This window comes from Sardina pilchardus, chromosome 23 (genome assembly GCF_963854185.1).
Source record: "Sardina pilchardus chromosome 23, fSarPil1.1, whole genome shotgun sequence".
NCBI lineage: Eukaryota > Metazoa > Chordata > Actinopteri > Clupeiformes > Clupeidae > Sardina > Sardina pilchardus.
Genome location: NC_085016.1, coordinates 23977929 through 23993576, shown reverse-complemented (window position 1 = coordinate 23993576; position 15648 = coordinate 23977929). Strand labels below are relative to the sequence as shown.

At 44.8% G+C, this 15648-nt stretch overlaps 1 protein-coding gene across 4 annotated transcripts in view; it reads left to right on the top strand.

The window, feature by feature from the left end:
• The window catches only part of stat1a (signal transducer and activator of transcription 1a), a 30318-nt gene that overhangs the window by 8987 nt on the left and 5683 nt on the right, over window positions 1-15648 (top strand). For all 4 annotated transcript variants that reach the window (XM_062528362.1, XM_062528361.1, XM_062528358.1 and 1 more), the window contains exons 10-20: window positions 606-698; window positions 1114-1173; window positions 3704-3727; window positions 4039-4126; window positions 5140-5178; window positions 8775-8858; window positions 9276-9374; window positions 10798-10933; window positions 12632-12687; window positions 12916-13007; window positions 13830-13969. In XM_062528362.1, the coding sequence (XP_062384346.1) occupies window positions 606-698; window positions 1114-1173; window positions 3704-3727; window positions 4039-4126; window positions 5140-5178; window positions 8775-8858; window positions 9276-9374; window positions 10798-10933; window positions 12632-12687; window positions 12916-13007; window positions 13830-13969 (911 nt within the window). The remainder of the gene's footprint in view (window positions 1-605; window positions 699-1113; window positions 1174-3703; window positions 3728-4038; window positions 4127-5139; window positions 5179-8774; window positions 8859-9275; window positions 9375-10797; window positions 10934-12631; window positions 12688-12915; window positions 13008-13829; window positions 13970-15648) is intronic.

Here is a 15648-nt window from a genome sequence, read left to right as displayed (position 1 = left end):
GTAGTGGATTACCTGCAAAGCATGTCACTTGCTCAGAATGGAGATAGTCCATTCCTCAAAAGCAAGTATTCATGTCAATGAAACTGCCAGTGTCATCAAAATGAGAAGTCTGGACACCGTCTTTATGAACCAGATAGTCAAATGGCTTTGTCATGTTTTCATTATGATGTTTTCTCATTGTTTTTCAATGCAAAAAAATGTCAGAACTCAGTGACACTACTTGAAAATGCTCAAGACTATACACTACTTGTACAGCCACTTGGAAACTACAGTAAAGTTACAGATTGCTTTAGTTAAGGGAGTAAGTGAGTACAAGACACTGAATACATACTGTACAGTACGTTTCACATTTTTACTGTACATGCTCTTTGCAATTCTACAGCATTGTGACCGAATTTTGTATGTAATGACTCAAGCAATGAAATGAAGACTTGGTAGGACTTGGTGATTGCCGGACTATACTTACCAAATTGGCTTCATCATTTCATTTACTTTAAATAAATACTTTCAAGACATTAGTAGATACTTTAGATATTTGCCAGTAACAACATACATACTCTCTCTCTGTGTGTGTGTGTGTGTGTGTGTGTGTGTGTGTTTGGCAGTTCCATGGTAGTGGAGAGGCAGCCGTGCATGCCGACACACCCACAGAAGCCCATGGTGCTGAAGACTGGAGTTCAGTTCACAGTCAAGCTCAGGTAGGCACACCAGAGCTAATCCCTGCATCTGTTAAACTAGCCTGCTCAAAACAAGCCTTTGAGGTGTGTGTGTGTGTGTGTGTGTGTGTGTGTGTGTGTGTGTGTGTGTGTGTGTGTGTGTGTGTGTGTGTGTGTGTGTGTGTGTGTGTGTGTGTGTGTGTGTGTGTGTGTGTGTGTGTGTGTGTGTGTGTGTGTGTGTGTGTGTGTGTGTGTGTGTGTGTGTGTGTGTATGTGTGTGTGCGCCTGTGTCTGGGAGGCACATCGGTGCCGATCTATATATCTGCTAAACCAGCCTTTCAGGTGTGTGTGTGTGTATGTGTGTGTTTTTTCTGTGTGTCTGTCTGTGTGTATGTCTGTGTGTGTCTGAGGATTAAATGCTCACCTTTTTTTTTCACACTGGATTTGTTTTCCCCAGACTGTTGGCCAAAATCCAGGAGTTGAACCACGCCGTGAAAGTGAAGGTCTTCTTTGACAAGTGAGTTTTTCAGGAGAGAGCTCTATAGAGTAGCCTAGTTGTGACGACAGACCGATGAACAGAGCTCTTCAGGGGATGAAGCAGGGTTGTTTGGGGTCTATTCATTCTTTGCAGTCATGGGACTACTGGCGGACAAGAAATGTTGACAATGATGGCTAACTTTTGCATGTTTGTAGCAATACACAAAGTGACATCTGTTCTGTCGTGCCACAAGGGCGTGTCTAGGGGGAGGCTGGGGGAGGCAGTGCCTCCCCAAAGATAACCCCTGCCCCCCCTAGAGAAATGATCTGCGACGGGCGAAAAATGGACACCTATAGGCCTACTTCTCCATTGGATTACTCACGGAGTCCTAGTCATACTGATGCGTGTGACTTGTTGACAGAGCACAATCTTAGCTTTCTGGTATTAAGATAGTTGCTGTAATAAGGGTTCGCGAGAAAATCAACATGAATACGTGACATAATACAGTGGCCTATTAACATTACGCGCATTATCACGACGGGCAGAACATGCAAAATGCACACCCATTCTTCTGTGTTGGATTGCTCACGAAGTTCTAATCACACTGATATCACATGCATATCACCTGACAGAGCACGATCTTAGCTTTCCGATGGTATTAAATACTAGTTGAACTGTAATAAACCGTTCGGGAGAAAATCAACCTGAATTTACAATGTAATCACTTTTACATTCAATCTCCACAAGTTCTTTGTTCAACCCAACACGTGGCAAACCATATCAAAATAAACGGCAGACCTTACCAAATACGAGGATATGAAGCATTCATTGGTTCAATAAGCCATTCTCGAGTAATCCATTTTTTAAATTGCTGCACATTTCTACTTGGTCTCCAACTTCTACTTGGTCTCCAACTTCAGTCTCCAACTTCAGTCCCCACAATAATCACTGCGTGAATGTTGTGCTCTTTCACTTGTTTGGTTTTTGAACGTTTATTTAAACTAGCCTACAAAGAATTGCATAGAAAACATAAGCATTGCTTCCACATAAATATGCATTATGCCTATTTAAACTAGCCGAATATCATTACTGAAGCCTAATTACTCTCACGTTCTCTTAAAGTGACAGGCACTCGATGACATTAAAGATAAATGTAAGTCAATATGACAATCGTGTAAAATGTGAGTCAAAATAAAAATCTATACCGGTAGGTCCTAACTTACTTTAACTAATTAGCCTACTCATAGGCTATCATAAATAATGTAAACTATGAATTTCAAAATGTTTGAAATACAAACAAGCCCTTTTTACTGAGTGTGTGTTGGGGGAAGTATATGCCTTGTAATGTCTTTGATCTCCACTGGTGTGGTGTGGCTCCCAAATCAAGAAAGTATCAAAATGCTTAACTTATTATCAATATCAAAACAATTGTTACACACTCTCATGTATTTTTCATTGATGGCTCCTGACTGATGCATGAGATAGATAGATACAGTAGATAGATAGATAGATGGATAGATACAGTAGATAGATTGTCTACAGATCATCTGTACCTATTATTGTATTGAATGTGATTTGTATCGGTCACAACGCCACTATAAATGACATTGGGAAACCCATACAGTTATATTTATTCACCTGGTTTAACAACTACCATGTTTATAGTCTGGGGCCTAGGCTATGGGCCCCGTGTGTCTGCAAAGTGGCCATGCGCTGAAAGATTGTGCTGATACCTTTGCACCCATTTTTTGTTGCCACCCCAAATAAGCCAAATGCCCCCCCAAAGATTACATCCTGGTAACCCCTCTGTCGTGCCATGAAGTCCTCTTCATACGCCTGTGGCGTATGACAGCTTGATAAATATTTTTTAAAAAAAACAGAAAAAAACTTAACCCTGACTTATCTCCTTGGCGATTAGTGCATCCATTTTGAACAACAACTATCTGGCATGTTGTTTTCACCTGAAAACACCAACTTTCTTATAATGAAACTGGTGATGTCCTGGCAAGATCCTGGATTGGTTTACTGGGTTTCGTGTCTGGAGAATGATGTCCTTACCTGCCAGACAGTAGTTGTGACGTCACGTCCAAAGTATGAATGGTCATGAAGGTTGTCGTGCCATTAGGAAAAGCAGTGCAGAGCATACTCTGATGAAGTCTGATGTAGAGCATAACACTCCAAACGCCACTGTTTTTGCCAATCTCAGAATCAGAATCAGCTTTATTGGCCAGGTTTGCATATACAAGCAAGGAATTCAACTCAAGGCTAATGGAATTCTGTTTGCGAGCGTTTGCAAATGTTCGCCTATGTTTGTGAACTTGAACGCACCTCAGAACTCTGGTCCTTTGGGCAGTTGAGCTCTCCTCCTCCATCCAGCACACGGCCATGACGAGAACCCTGGTCCGGTCTGGGCGGTTGAGTTCTCTCCTCCGCGTCAAAAAACAATTGCACTCAACAATAAAATAGAACGAATAAAAATACAGCACAGTAAGAATAGAATGAAGGGCAGTAGAATAAGGCTATTGTAGAAGAATAAATACAGTACTCACTCACTTTTATCTCTTCACAGGAGCGTGACGGAGAAGCGGAAGGGGTAAGATGTCACGTCCATATCTTAACAACGCAATTCCATGTTATATCTTTAGATAGATAGCAGTAGACATTTGACATAGCATACTGTGTGTGTGTGTGTGTGTGTGTGTGTGTGTGTGTGTGTGTGTGTGTGTGTGTGTGTGTGTGAGACGGCTGTGTGACTGTGTGACGGCTGTGGAACAGGTCGAGCAGTGTGAATACTGTAAGCTGTGGCCTTACGAGAGAGCGAGAGATCAAGCAGTCATCAGCATATGCAGTGAACAGCAATAACAATGGCAACAGAATGACCTTTGTGACCCTGTTTTTTTGCAGATGTCGCAAATTTAATATCTTGGGCACCAACATGAAAGTCATGAACATGGAGGAGTCAAACGGCATGACGGCTGAATTTCGCCATCTGGTAAAGAAAGCTGAGCAATAGATGTTTTGAAAAGTGATGAAGCAATGCATGTCGGTTCAGAAGGGGAATTCAGAGTCATATTCTGTTATTTTTATGTGTGTGTGTGTGTGTGTGTGTGTGTGTGTTTTCTCTGTGTTGTTATTGACACAATGCCAGAGTACACCGTTAGATTACATCACTAATAGCCCAGTGAGCCTCCTCTATCGTGATGCATTTGGCTAATGATCTAAGCATGGCAGACTTCTCCAGGGGAAACTCACTGCAGGGAGATGAGCTAACGATGAAATCTGCTCTGTCAGGGGTGTTGTGTACAGACACAGGATAGCAAGAAACATATCCGTGCTCTTTTATTGTTTTACACCCATCCATTTGCCATGAATACACAACTCTTGAGAAATGAGAATGTGAGATAGATAGGTACAGTAGGTAGGTAGGTAGGTAACTGTTTACATAGCAGCCCATTTTTATATGCACAGAGTGCAACTCAAAGTGCTCCAAGACATTGACACACAAAAGATGCCGGATGGAGAGGTGTAGTGTAGTCCCCAGTGTTGCCTTGACACCAAGACATACAAATAAACAAAACAATTTAAATGTTTAGATTAGATTAGATTAGATTAGATTCAGCTTCAGCTTCATTGTCATTGTGCAGAGTACAAGTACAAAGACAACAAAATGACACAAACAAAAATCACAAAACACACACACAATGCTGCTTTCAGACCTGCATGTCCAGTCTGCATGTTCTGTGGATGTTAAGTGGTTGGGCCGTATATCTGAACAGCTTAGCCGTCTGTTTAACTTAGCCGGCTCTTTCACTACTCTCCTCCTACATTTTCCAGCGGACATTATGTAAATGAGCTTGTGTCTGAACGAAGCGAAGAACATCCAGAGATTCTGTTCATGTGTGTCAGTGTTGTTTAGACATATAACCGCCTAATGTAAGCATGTTAGCATCATATCTGAATCACCAGAAGGGTACTGACCGATGTTTCTTTCTATCTCCCCAACAGCAACTCAAGGAGCAGAAGGTGCAAGGAAGAACCAATGACGTAAGAGCTTTTCCTGTACCGCAATTTCCCAACTATTAGCCACGTAGACATTTATTTTGCAACATTTCTTCAGCTATGAGGTCAATATGGTATTAACTTGGTTTTGTTTCTTTTAACTTGCATAAAATACGGTCCTGTTGGTTATACACAATGCGGCTAATGCACAGGAAATTGCTGTATTCATGTCTCTGTTTAGCTGAGCAGATGACCAACAGTTGTCAAATTGTTGACAAACAGACAGTCAGCACAAAACATTGAGGAGTTGGAGATGCATCAGCTCCAATTGCCGTGATACTAAAAGGAAAGCTCCTCAAAAAGCATATACATATATCCATACAGATTAAAAAGCATGCCATACGTCAAAAAGCAAAACACAAATAAATTAGAAAAGCGTGCAGAGAGTGCAGACCTCTGCCAAGAGCCTCCTGGATCCAGACAGTATCCAGATCACTCCCAAAATGTAATCGTTTCTTCCTTGGGTCATTTCAGACCTTTCCTGAAAATGTCATTGAAATCCATCCATAAGTTTTTGAGTCATCTTGCTAACAAACAAACAGACAGACAGACAGACAAGCAAGCAAACCCCGATGAAAACATAACCTCCTTGGCGGAGGTAATAACTAACGCACTGTGACTGTAGCCCAGATATGCAATCCAAGCCAACTGAACTGACTTATGATTCTGATTGGGTTTATGGTACCTCAGAAATCAGAAATGTTTATTGCCCGGCTTGCAGTGGTGAGCTCAACAAGCGTGCTCGATTGAAACAGGTGTTTTTTGAGTTGCACAATGTCCTGTCCGGCATTACTCAGGACTGAGTCAGCATGACTGGTGTTTATGCAGCCCCGTGATCAACTGCTGCAGACGACTGAAGTGCGGTAATGTTCCTGTAACTACATTAGTGGAGATCTGTATTGGCAGGGCTCAGGGCTGGAGCTTTAACCACAGTGGGTTTCTTGGGAAGTGACCAGAGTGCACACACACACACACACACACACACACACACACACACACACACACACACACACACACACACACACACACACACACACACTGTTGCAGACAGTTGAAGTGCTTTACTGTTCCAGTAACTGTATTAGTGAAGATCTGTGTTGGCTGGAGCCTTAACCATAATGGGTTGCTTGGAAAGTCACAGACACAGACAGACAGACACACACACACACACACACACACACACACACTGTTGCAGACAGTTGAAGTGTTTTACTGTTCCTTTTAACTGCATTAGTGAAGATCACACTCAAACACATACCGGTACATGTATACTCCTCCACACAAGTCAAGTCAAGTTTATTTATAGAGCACATTCCATAGACAGAGGTCTTTTTAAAGGGCTTTACATAAACAAACGTGAAAAGTAATCGCAAATAAAATAAAAACATAGAAGGGCAATAGTCAAAGAAGAGTTTAAAAATAATTTAATAAAACATATACTGTAACACACAAGGTAATAGTACGTAAAAGCGTAAAAGGGCAATAGTTCAGCAAATGTTAAAAAGTAATAACTTTGCCTGATGAAGGTCTAACGACTGAAAGCTTGCAACACTCAGTAAAGTTTAAAAGAAATTTGCACAAAGACTTGAAGTGTGCGGATTCTTCCTAAAAATATCAAGTTTACTCTTAATCCTCACACGGATGAACGGTGATTTTTTACTTTTTTGCTAAAAAAAGGAATAACTAAAAGACATCGCTTTGGACAAAAGCGCCTGCTAAGCATCATAACTGTCTGCTAAGCATCAAAACATACAAAAAAACAACATAGAATGTCCTAGTTTCCTAGTCAGCCAACAACTTTACCTGCGTGCTTTATACCTTAATGTCCTAGTCAGCCAAGAACCTCACCTGTGTACTTTACACTGTAATGTCATAGTGAGGCAACAACTTTACCTGTGTCCTTTATAGTGTCCTGGTCAGCCAGCGACTTCACCTGTGTACTTCATAGTGTCCCAGTGAGGCAACAACTTAACTCAGTGATAGTGATCCAGGTCAAACACCCAGTGAACAGCAGCACTCTCTATGGAGATTCTTGAAGTAGCCCCGAAATGTGCACACACACATATATTTCCTACCAGGGCCAAAAAATCCCCAACCAGTAGGGCCCGATAGTCCCTAATAGTCGCCGTAATTTCCCAACTATTAGCCTGAGTTTATACATTGATTTTGCTAAATGTATTCAGCTATAAGGTTAAAACACAGGGGCAGTTAATATGGTATTGATGCGTTTTTTTTTTTTTTTTACTTGCATAAAACACTGTCCTGTGGCTTATGTACAATGCGGCTAATACACAGGAAATTGCTGTAACACTTAAGAGTTTCAGAGAAACTCAGAAGAGATGCAACGCTCGAGCCGTACAGAATGAGCCATTGCACTCTCAGATGATGCCCGTTCTGTCTATTCTGTTTAGAATGACAGGGTGACTACTTTACAGAATCCCCCTTTGCCCAGCTAGGGACAGCCATAGCACTCACTCAAAGAGTGCTCTCTGAACTGGGAAATGAGCAAGCTGTCGGCTTGGTGTGTCCTGGCCCTAAAAGCTGCTTCACTATGTTTAGTTCACACACACACACACACACACACACACACACAAACACACACACAGACACACACACACACACACACACACACACACACACACACACACACACACACACACACACACACACACACACACAAACACACACACAGACACACACACATACACACACACATGTACACACGCACACACACCACACAGTTAGTTCACACCTCGCACCACACACGCCTACATACACACACATACTGGAAGGCCAGATTCCAGATTAGCGTGGTTCACACATTTCACGGTAGTCTACGTCTAAACAATGTCTGTTTTGTAATGTGATGAACTGGTTTCTGATGTGCTGACATTCCCAAAATCTCTCAGAGATGTAGAAGTGGAAATATCTCCAACAAGTAGAGTTGTAATGTAGAGTAAAGTTTGTTTTGTCCAACATAGAACTGGACAAATGCTGTAAGCACTAGATAATGGAACAGGACCAATGCTAACTGGACCAATGCTGTTTAGCACTAGGTAATGGAACAGGACCAATGCTAACTGGACCAATGCTGTTTAGCAGTAGGTAATGGAACAGGACCAATGCTAACTGGACCAATGCTGTTTAGCACTAGGTAATGGAACTGGACCAATGCTAACTGGACCAATGCTGTTTAGCAGTATTGTAGGCAATGGAAATGGACCAATGGTGTTAAGCTGTAGGTAATGTTGGGTGACTGTATTAGGTTGTAAATGGGGCTCAACTGTTGTTCAGTGCTAGAGTGACGTGAACCGAACGAGACAAACAATGACTGGGTGAATGTTTCATTCCCTGAATTTCCTGTGGCTTCTACCTTTAATGACTCTCGTAAAGTGACTAATGTAAATAAATAATGATGAAATCAGTGCTGTGCCCAACCAAGAGAACGATGTATACTTGTGTTTGACGCCGTTGGAGACCATGTGAGACTGTATCGTTTTGTGTGTGTGAGGGAGTTTGGGGATGACTGTGTGTGACGCTGTGTGATTGTTGTGTATGACTTGTGTGTGTTTCTGCGGTAGGGGCCCCTGATCGTGACCGAGGAACTCCACATCTTTAACTTCGAGGCAGAACTGTGTCACGGCGGACAAGTGATGAAATTGGAGGTACTGTAGGGCTGTGCTACTCCACACACCCACGCATAATGGGGAAACCCCGTCTGTTCTATTTGATTTGGTTGTTTTTTTTCCACCCGCACCCTGAATTGGGACTGCATTTGGTGTCATAGATAGGCTCAGTAACCAATCTCATTCTCCCCCCTCTCTCTTTCACACCAACACCCCTCACTCCTTTCTTTCTCTCCCTTTTCACTGTCTATCTGTCTTCCCCATCTCTCTCTCTCTCTCTGCATATCTTACTCTCCCCCCTCTCTCTCTCCCCTTTCCTCTTTCTCTTTCTCCCTCTCTCTGCATCTCTCACTCTCTCCCCTCCCCCTCTCTCCCTCTCTCCCTCTGCATCTCTCTCCCCTTCCCTATCTTCTCTCTCTCTCTCTCTCTCTCTCTCTCTCTCTCTGTGGGCTGTAGACCAGCTCTCTGCCCGTAGTGGTCATCTCCAACGTGTGCCAGCTGCCCAGTGGTTGGGCCTCCGTTATGTGGTACAACATGCTGACCACAGAACCCCAGGTACAACACACACACACACACACACACACACACACACACACACACACACACACACACACACACACACACTCACTCACTCACAGTCACCACACACACACACACACACACACACACACACACACACACACACAGACACACACGCACATGTGCACATGTGGCGTACGCACACACACCACACACACATACACTATATTGCCAAAAGTATTCGCTCACCTGTCTTGACTCACATATGAACTTCAGTCACATCTCATCCTTAATCCATAGGGTTTATTATGATGTCGGTCCACTCTTTGCAGCTATAACAGCTTCAACTCTTCTGGGAAGACTTTCCACAAAGTTTAGGGGTGTGTTTATGGGATTTTTTTTTACCATTCTTTCAGAAGCGCATTTGTGAGGTCACACTCTGATGTTGAACGAGGCGACTGGCTCTCAGTATCAGTATCAGACTCTGTGCAGGCCTTTATGGACCTTGCATTGTGCACTGGTGCACAGTCACGTTGGAACAGGAAGTGGCCATTCCTGAGCTTGGTCCCTTAGTTCCAGTGAAAGGAACTCTGAAGTCCTGACCTCTACCCAATAGAACACCTTTGGGATGAATTAGGAAGGATACTGAGAGCCAGTCGCCTCATCCAACATCAGTGTGTGACCTCACAAATGCGCTTCTGAAAGAATGGTCAAAAAATCCCATAAACACACTCCTAAACCTTGTGGAAAGTCTTCCCAGAAGAGTTGAAGCTGTTATAGCTGCAAAGGGTGGACCGACGTCATCATAAACCCTATGGATGTGACTGAAGTTCATATGTGAGTCAAGGCAGGAGAGTGAATACTTTTGGCAATATAGTATACATGCACACCACACGCACACACACACACACCACACGCACATGTGCACGCACACATACACACTACACACACAGACACACCCATGCATGTATAGTATGCTCACACACACACACGTCTGCACGCACATGTGCACGCACGTACGCACACACACATACATACACACCACACAGACAGACACACCCATGCATGTATGCTCACACACACATGTCTGCACGTACACACACACACACACACACCACAAACACAAACATACACACCACACACGCAGACATGCACACACACACACACACAGTCACCTTCATCACACTGTAGCGACTCATGTTTATTTGATCTTTACCAAATGAATTTGAGCATGACGCTAAAACCACTTGCCCATCAAAGACATCCACACCTTTCTCTTCTGGAAAGAGCTGAAAGCTCATCTCCTGTTGACTCCTCTACCTCTTTCTCTTCTCCCTGTGTGTGTGTGTGTGTGTGTGTGTGTGTGTGTGTGTGTGTGTGTGTGTGTGTGTGTGTGTGTGTGTGTGTGTGTGTGTGTGTGTGTGTGTGTGTGTGTGTGTGTGTGTGTGTGTGTGTGTAGAACATGCTGTTTTTCATGAAGCCGCCTCAGGCCACGTGGAGTCAGCTCTCGGAGGTCCTCAGCTGGCAGTTCTCCTCCGTCACCAAGCGGGGGCTCAACACAGAACAGCTCAACATGCTGGGGGAGAAGCTTCTGGGTCAGTCACCACCACCACAACAACAACAACAACAACAATAACAACAACAACACAAAGATAGCAGATGATGAACCACTGATTACTGAATGACTTACCAGGAGAGAGTAGACACACTGGTCAGGCCACATAGGAAATATCAAAACAAGCTACATTGAAATTCCAAAACAAGCTACTTTGAAATCCCAAAACAAGCTACTTTGAAATCCCAAAACAAGCTACTTTGAAATACCAAAACAAGCCTACATTGACGCGCCTTAAAAGACATATTTATGCATACACACATACCCACATAAAGACTCAAACACACTCACATTTTATGTACAAACATAATACACACACACACACACACACACACACACACACTCTGAAGGCTTGTCGCTGATTTGTGGGTAGCGTAAGTGCCAGACACAGGTTGACAGCTTGCGAGACTTTAGCAGCGTCAGCGTCTGATGGATAATGTTTCTGACCTGCTCGAGTTCGGCTCGACATTCAGCCACGGCTCAAAAACATGTACTGTAGGACGTCAAGGCACTCTTCTAGGGAAAATAAAACCGCTTTAACACATTTGCTAGTTAATATGGGGGGGGGGGGCTCAGTAGGGTGCTGGTTTGGGTGTGGAGAGACACTGTAATGCCTCTCGGAGTGAACAGTCTGTGGTTGGAGTGAGAACCGCCTTTGTTGATGCTGCGCTCCTTACGCAAGCATTGTTTGTCCAGGATGGTCTCGATGGAGGGGAGTGGGGACCCGGCGATGTGTTGGGAGTTAGATGTGCCAGTTTCCAGCCTGAGCTGCGGGACGAAATCCAAATTGGCCCGGCAGGTCAGGCAGGGTTCACCCAGCCTAGCAGTGGAGTGTTTTTGGCACTGGCACAATGGAAGCGGTTAAAGCACGCGAGGACAGCTGCCTGGGCTAGTGGCAGACTAAATATGTCAGCACCTCGGTCAGCTGTACAGCACAGGGCCTGAGTGTGTGTCCAGGGGCCACCGTCAGGACCTGCAGCCTTACGTGCTCAGTGCCACACACACATCGGTGATGCATTTGGCAGTGGCTCAGCTCGTCAGGCAAGCTGTCGGTGACAGGGGGGTTGAGTTGGTAGTTATGTAATCTGTGATAGCCTGGATAGCCTTGCCACATGCGTCGGGGGTCAAACTTGTTCTTGAAATGATCCTCAATCCTTAGCTTGTGGTTATGCTCGGCCTTTTTGATGACCCTTTTCAGATTAGCCCTGGATGAGCTATAGGCTTGAGCATCACTTGATCTGATGTCTGGTGCCTCCTGTTGGACGTTGGTGTGTGACTGAGTCCATATATTACAGAAGTTTCCTGTGTATTAGCCGCATTGTGTACAGTATAAGCTGCAGGACAGTGTTTTATGCAGTTTAAAAGAAACAAAACCATATCAATAATACCATATTAACCTGTGTATTAACCTCATAGCTGAAGAAATTCAAAAAGAAATCAATGTTTAAGCCACGGCTAATAGTTGGGAAATTGCGGTATTTAATAATCCTCCATGATTGTTGATGTTTATTTGCAAATGAAGTGTGTAGAATAGATGTTGATTAGCTTATGTGTCAAACGACAGTGCCAGTGTTCTATTGACGAACCAATGAAGAGAACTCCACTTACCCAACTACTGTATAGTACAGTACTTACAGTGAAGATCATGACGCTGTCCAATCATACTGTTATCTCTCAGGCCCCAAGGCAGCGCAGGATCCGGAGGCTACTGTGTCCTGGAATAAATTCTGCAGGGTGAGTTACACACATACTGCACACATATACACACACACACACACACATATGCGCACACACACACACACACACACACACACACACACACATACACACACGCACACACACTCACCACCCTCATTTATACTCCCTGATAAGGCTGCAGTGACAGACACACAATAAGCCTCCCCCGTTTCTCTCTCTCTCTCTCTCTCTCTCTCTCTCTCTCTCTCTCTCTCTCTCTGCCAGGGAGGCAGTGAGCGAAACTTCACCTTCTGGCTGTGGATCGAGGCCATCCTGGACCTGATCAAGAGACACCTGCTGTCCTTATGGAACGATGGGTGAGCAGACTCCACACCACGCTATCAATAGAGAGCTGCCAGAGCTGCAACACAGCTGTAAAGAAGCTCGTCGGGACACTACAGTCATTTCCTGCATATAAGCCGCATTGTGTATAAGCCGCAGGACTGTGTTTTATGCAAGGACATCATATTAACTGCCCCCCTGTACTAACCTCATAGCTGAAGAAATTTAGCAAAATCAATGTATATGCCGCGGCTAATAGTCGGGAAATTACGGTACATACTATCTGTCTGTAAATGACAGGATGTCGTCTCTCTGTTATTCGCATATCTCTCGAACCGTTCGTCTGATTGTCTTGCTACGGGCATGAGTAAGTGCAGTGCCAAGTTTGACGTTTGGATGAGTAATGCAAAAGATATTGTTAAATATATCGGTAAAAGAAGTACACACCGACTTTCTCCGCTCTACTGTTGCCACCCTGCCCCTCCCGACAGACAGACAGACAGACAGACAGACAGGAATTGGGAAATGGGTTTCCTACGGGAATGGCACGTTCCTTTCTTCCTCGGTTCTCTGGCTCGTTCCCACTGATCTGAACCGAGCCGGTTCTCCGGCTCGTTCCCACTGATCTAGATAAGAACGGTGGGGCAGCAACAATGGGATTGTTCCAAACCAGTGTTGTTTATAGATCCGTAGGAACGAGCTGGAGGACCGAGAAAAGAAACAAGGGAGGAGAGATAAAAGAGCCTATTCTTTCTCTCATACTGTCTCTCTTTGTTTGTCCTCCTCTCTCTCTTCCTCCCTCTTTCTCTCTCTTCCTCCCTCTCTCTCTCTTTGTCCCTGTGGGCGGTGGTGTGCAGGTGCATCATGGGTTTTGTGAGTAAGGACCGTGGGAAGGTGCTGCTGAATAACAAGGCCCCTGGCACCTTCCTGCTGCGCTTCAGCGAGAGCAACCGCGAAGGAGCCATCACCTTCAGCTGGGTAGAGCTGGGCACCAACGGTGAGGACACACACACACACACACACACACACACACACATGCGCACGTGCACACACACACACACACACACACACACACACACACACACACACACACACACACACACACACACACACACGCACGCACGCACGTGCACACGCACAAAAAAAACCATATATGCAAATGTAATGCTTTTATTTGGATCTTAACACATGAAAAGAATTGAAGTCGAAGAAATATGTTACAGGTTTAGACAGGTCTGATCAAAAACAGAATGCTTTGTACTATCGCTACCTACAGTATTATTGCAGAAATGGAGCCATATTTTTGCTAGTCTTGTAGCATTTGGCCTGTTTCGTCCACACAGTAGCAGTCAACATGAACACGTTTGTGCACATGTCCAAGACTCCCAGATAGGAGAGCGATAGGTTTGTTTTGAAAAAACCCAGGTTAAAACAACCCCCCCCCCCCCCCCCCCCCCCCACACACACACACACACACTCTCCACACTCTCTGGTAGAAGTGAGGCCGTTGCACCTGCCAAATACTATTTATAGAGGGTAACTGAAGCAGTAGAGTACGTTAACAGGTGTGCGTGTTTTCTGGGAAAATGCCTGAACAGGTGTACACAGACAACGAAATACAGTTTGCGTCTAACCAGAAGTGCAAAAAAGCAGAAGAGTGGGAAGGCCCGCCTCCTTGTTGTCCCTGTCAAGGTTGCCATGGTCACAGACGCGGGGGCGGGGCAGGGGGGGTCCACCTCCTTTTTGTCTCTGTGAAGGTTGACATGGCCGTGAACACCTCACCAGGCAAAGGCAAAGGAGGCATCGAGCAGGGGCACTAGAGTTCAGTAGGGTGACAGCCACAGGAAAGAGGCCTCCTCTGAACCTGTAACTCCTGCTAGAAGGGAGTGGTGTGAACAGTCTGTGGTTTAGGGTGACAACAGTCTTTGATGAGGCTATGCGCCTTACGTAAGCATCGCTTGCCCTAGATGGCTTCGATGGAGGGGACTGAGGAACCAGTGATGCGTTGGCAAGTTTCCACCACCCTCTGCAGAGCGGCTGCAATAACAGGTGTGCATGTCTTCTGGACGTGAGGATCTAGTGGTAACTGCTCTCTGGGTTCAAGCCAGGCTGTGGGAGAGACACGTTAACCATCACATCCATCACTCCATTCATCCATTGTGAACTGGCATTTGTACAAAGTCCTGAAACTGCCAATGTCAGAGAGTTGTGTTTTTTTTGTCCTGCAGGCTTTCTCAAGTGCTTTATCGTGTGCACACATGTAACGGATGCCAGCTAGCTTAGCGAAACCTAACTCCCCGACGGCTCAGGAGGGCTACTGGCATGAAAGCTACTGTAGTAGCCTGAGCTTTTAGCTGGATTGTTAGCACGCTCGACTCCCGATCCGAGGTGCTGCTGTTTCGCGGGTTCGAGTCCGGGCGTGTGCACACAACGCAGGTCACACACACATAAATATGACACACAAGATCACACAAAAACCATGTATATCAACTTAAACACGATCACGCATTAGTCTGGGGAGTCAGCACTTTATTTCTACTGTACAAGAGGCATATAATTCAAATGACTCTGTATGCTTTTGGGCTTTTGGATAGTCCTTCAACCAATCAGACCACCGATCCGGGTGCGTCTTTTGGATAAGCTAGTTTGGGATTGCACCCAGAAGATGTGGACAGG